General features: G+C 36.9%; 1 protein-coding gene across 1 annotated transcript in view; it reads right to left on the bottom strand.

Moving 5' to 3' along the window:
- Nucleotides 1-433: 433 nt before the first annotated feature.
- The window catches only part of LOC103523175 (insulin-like growth factor-binding protein complex acid labile subunit), an 11599-nt gene continuing 7068 nt past the window's right edge, over nt 434-4964 (bottom strand). Inside the window, exon 3 of the mRNA XM_026832884.1 lies at nt 434-1279. Coding sequence (XP_026688685.1) covers nt 918-1279 — 362 coding nt within the window. The 3' untranslated portion in view covers nt 434-917. The remainder of the gene's footprint in view (nt 1280-4964) is intronic.

Genomic DNA, 4964 nt, shown 5'->3' with positions numbered 1-4964 from the left:
GTGTACTATAGCTGAAATATAAACCTGTTAGCGCTAGAAAACATAGTCCGCCCCTCTGAGTTTTATCGTCTTCTACCTCTTAATTCTGACTTTATAACAGACCTTTAAGTATCACCTCGCTGAAGAGAAAAGTTCATTCATATTATTAGCTCTAAAGGGTAGGCGTCAAAATTACGAAGGTGAACTCTACGTTAGTATTCAAGAAAATAAAAAAAAGAAAAAAAAAGAAAAAAAAGAGATAAAACAAAAAAAAAAAAAAAAAAAAGAAGAAAAAAAAAAAAAAAATAGTTCTCCAACCACCAATCCTTTCATTTAACAAAAAAAAAAAAATAAAATAAATAAATAAATAAAAAAAAAATAACTACTCTTTTCAGTGAACTAGTTCCTCAAGAGTAGTTCTTTTAAAACGCTCAAAACGCTCTTTAGTTCCCTTCCCTATACAATAAACAATAACCAGCCGTATTCTGTACGAGACCGAGGGTTTTCTGTCTTTTTCTTTCTACATTTGAGTGAAAGAGATGGCGTAACTCTGAACTAAAACCATGCATCCATGGTGTAAAGAACGAAGAACTAAGAGCTGTACGAGACTTTAGTCTCAATCCTCAATCTGGAGAGTTACTCTGTCTTTCTCCTTTCGTATTGTAATTGGAGTTAGAGAGAGGGTAAAAATATTTCTTCAACTGAGAGAAGGGGAACTACGGAAAGTAATTATGTGGGAGAGGGGAATCAGCGAGCCTAGGGACCGGGGAGAAGATTTTTAGGACTCAGCAGGGTCTCCAACGCTATCCCTATATATAGGGAAGCTCTTTTCTCCATTTTTTGTTTTTGGGAGAAAAGGGAAAAGTTCAGCGGTTCAGCGCAAAAAGCTCAAAAAACCTTTTTACAACTTTACAGAAATTCCTCAAATCTTGAGGATTTCAGCCTTGCTTTCTAGTATCGTTAAACGCACAGCCTAGATCCTCAGCGGATAAACTAATGAGGGATTTATATTTAAGAGGAGCAGGGGAGTTGCAGAACACTGCTGAAGTATTCCGTCTGACTAGCATCTCCCGTAGCCACAAGATGTTACACCCACACTCAATAGGGTTCTCAGCAATGTCTATAGTTCTCAGTTCAGGCCATGCTAACATGGACTCTGAAAAACTGGTAAAGGCATTTTCTTTCAAATTTAAATGATAAAGGTTGGGTAATCCTACAAGAGCGCCTTCCTCGATTGTCTTGAGTTTTGGATTCTTATTGAGTGTCAAAGTTTCCAAATTCAAGTTATCTGCAAATGCACCTTTTCGTACTCGAGTTAAGTTTGAAGCACCTGTGATCTCAAGTCTTTTCAAGTATGATAATCCTTTGAAACAGCCAGCTTCGAGCATAGAGAATCCATTCTGACCGATTTCTAGTTCTTCTAGTCTAGTGAGCTTGGATAATTGCTTGGTTGGGATGGATTGTAATCTGTTATCTGTCAAAACCAAACTCCTTAACCCAGAGAGTCCTCTAAAAGCATTATCACTGATATTCGTTAATCCCGCTCCTCTTAAATCCAATGCAGATAATCTTCCAAGGCCATTAAATGCCCCATCTGCCAACGTCGTGAAAACATTGAGGCCAACCCTTAGCTCTGCAAGCATACCCAAGTATATGAACGAAGGAGTTGGGACAGATCGCAGTTGGTTGTCATCCAAGTACAAAATTCTTAGGGCAGTTAACCCTTCAAAGCATGCTTGGTCGATTCTGGAAATCCTGTTCTGCCCAAAGATCTCAACTCTTCTAGGTGAGATAATGGAGCAAACAATCTGTCTGGCAAATCTTCGAGGAATTGCCTTCTTAATTTTAACACTTTAAGACTTTTTGAGACCGATGAAGGTTTTATTGTTCACTGAGGAAAGTGTTTATTGTGATTCAGTTGAAGTTCCACCAGTTTTTCTTGTGGTTCAAATCCTCCTATAGGAATAATTAACCAGGTGGTATGTGAGAGATCAACATGTTGAAGTGACAAATAAATTGGGATTGCACTGTCCACAGTCTTGATTCTGTTTGTACTGAGCACAAGTCGTTGAATAGAGGGGTTTGAGTGTGAGGGTATTACATCTAAGTTGGCTTCTTGCAGGTTACAACTAGGGTCTCGTCATTGCAAATCACAGTCAGGGGGGACAGAAGCGGAAGCTTTTGGTGGAATAGAAGCAACAAGGCAGTGTGTATCATATACGAGACCGCATGTTTATATCTGAACAGGAGAAAACAAAATCGGATCGATAATGATTAAGTTCTTTGAATTTAATTTCCCCAATCTCCAGTCACTAAGTACATACAGGTCCATTGGATGAAACCTGGAATAATGAAATAATGTCCTAGCTAGAGAGCTAGCTAACTAATCAACCGGTGTATTGTAGTAATCGTTATAAGGTGATTACAAGTTTGATTTTCTTCCATTGACTCAGCCTGGCTCTTTCATTCATAAATAGGATTATAGAATTTTATCTTATTCAAGTAACAATACGTACATACAAATGAAAGGAGGAAGTATGTCATCAGACGAGAGATCTATGACTTGAAAATATGAGGTCTTTCTCAAATGGAGCAAAGAAGAGAAAATTGAGAATAGCAGGAAATATTAACATAAAGTGAAGCAGCGCAGCGCGAAAGCACGTTGGGGATACACCAGTTCCAACCCCTTCCCCCGTCCCATTTGGATTTTATTTTAAACACCTGCTTATTTTTTTTTGGGGGTTTTTTTTTTTTTTTGGGGTTTTTTTTTAAATTTTTTTTTTGAGCCGGTGGCCCCCTTGCCTACAAAAACCCCCCTTTGATTCCCAACTTTTTTTGTCCCCCCCCCCTTAACCCCTTTTTTCCGAAAACGGACCTTTTCCCGTTTGGTTTTAACCCCCTTAAAATAATAAAAAGGTTGTTACCCCCCCCTTAATAAAGTTTTCCTTTTCCCTCCCCCCCCCCCCCGCCCCCCCCCAAGTTTTTCCAAAGGGTGGGCCCTAATGTGCCCCCGTAAAAAAAAATTAAACCTAAAATTTTAAAAAAGATCCTAGGGATCCCCCCCCCCCCTTTTTCAGGCAAATCCCTTTTTTTTTCTTTTTTTTTTTTTTCCCCTTTTTTTTTTTTTTTTTAAGGCAAGAAAGGAGTCAAAAGGCCGAGAAATTGGAGATACTGAAACCTTTGTACGTGGGTTCACTCACGTTGACTAGGATAACAATAGTATATAACTTGAAAACTTCCATTGTACTTCCAGTTTTTATCCCTGAAGATAAGTTTCCAGTTGTATGTAAAATAGGGCTTGTATACTAACAACTATTATTGAGTCAAGCCTAAGGTTTTTCTTTTTGTATACTGATGATGCACGTTTGTCGTTTTTCTTCCTTCTTTATCTTAAATGGCAGTTTCAACAGACCTTCTGTGTTGAAGTAATAAAATTCATATAGCAGACGGTAACTACTCTTATGTCTAAATAATGTTCTGACAAGCACATTTTTTCCTTGACGATTAAAGAAGACTATTCTACCTTATTATGAATAAAATTAAATTAATTTTTCTTGATATTTTTGAGTGTTCTTTATTTTTGTCCATTTCTTATAAATTTACTTTAAAACTAGCAAAGATAAGCAAGACAAACTTTATAACTTAAAATTTTCTACGCGACTACGCAATCCTACGCAAATAGAAAACTAGTCAAAATAGAAATTAGAAGTCACAACGGTCTACTTTTTATTTACATATTACCCTTTTTTTAAGGAACATATTTTTATAGGGTGTGCTGGGATGTAAACCGTGGTGACGACGAGAGTCTTAGAGCTCAGAGCTGGCTGCTGGCTGGCGAGAGGCGAGAAGTACGACTGCAGTCATATTTAATATGATAAATCTATTTAATATGACTAGACAGTTGTGACCTGCTGAGCAGCCAGACCAGAGCGCTAAGTGTCGTCGCACGTTACATTATTCCTATCCTTTTAAGCACACCCTATAAAACCTATATGTTCCTTAAAAAAGGGCTAATATTAATATAAAAGTAGACCCGTTGTGACTGTCTAATTTCTATTTGACTATTTTCTAATTTGCGTAGATGGCGTAGTCGCGTAGAAAATTTTAAGGTTTAAGGTTTTGTCTTGCTTATCTTGCTAGTTTTAAAAGTAAATTTATAAAAATGGACAATAAAGAACACTCAAAAATATCAAGAAAAATTAAATTTAATTTAATTCATAATAAGGGTAGAATAGTCTTCTTAATCCGTCCAAGGAAAAATGGTGCCTTGTAGAACATTTTAAGACATAAAGTAGTTACCGTCCTGCTATATAATTTTATTACTTGCAACACCAGAGGTCCTTCCTGACTGCCCATTTAAAGAATAAGAAGGGAAGAAAAACGACAAACGTGCACTCATAGTATACTACAAAAAGAAAAACCTTAGGCTTTGACTCAATTAATAGTTGGTTATATACAACCTATTTTACATAAACCTGGACCTTATCTTCAGGGATAAAAAACCTGAAGTACAATGAAGTTTCAAGTTCATATAACTATTGTTTCATCTAGTCAACCGTGAGGTGAACCCACTACAAAGTTTCAGTATCTCAATTTCTCGTCCTTTTTACTCCTGCTTGCCTTAAAAAAGAAAAAAGAAGATGCCTGAAGATCTAGGACTCTATTTAGTTAATTTTTTTACGGCCAATTTAGGCACTTGAAACTGGGCGGAGAGAACTTATAAGGTAAACCTTTATTAATTAAGTTAACACGAGTCGTTGGAGTAAGGACAAGTGGAATCAAGTTTGTAGCAGCGCACGCTCAATAATTTAAAACCCAAAACAAAATAGCAGTGTTTAATAAATCCATGACGAGGTTTTATTCATTGTTGGGCAAGGCGATTTAAATACTAACACCACATGGATGTATGCATTCGCTTATCACGTGAGTATGGGTTATGGGTATGGATAGTGGTGCGCTGCAACAAAATTGAGTTCACTGGTAAC

This window comes from Diaphorina citri, unplaced genomic scaffold (genome assembly GCF_000475195.1).
Source record: "Diaphorina citri unplaced genomic scaffold, Diaci psyllid genome assembly version 1.1 scaffold16670, whole genome shotgun sequence".
NCBI classification, from domain to species: Eukaryota; Metazoa; Arthropoda; class Insecta; order Hemiptera; family Psyllidae; genus Diaphorina; species Diaphorina citri.
Note: the sequence above shows the minus strand (reverse complement) of the source record. Positions and strands in the feature narration are given on the sequence as shown.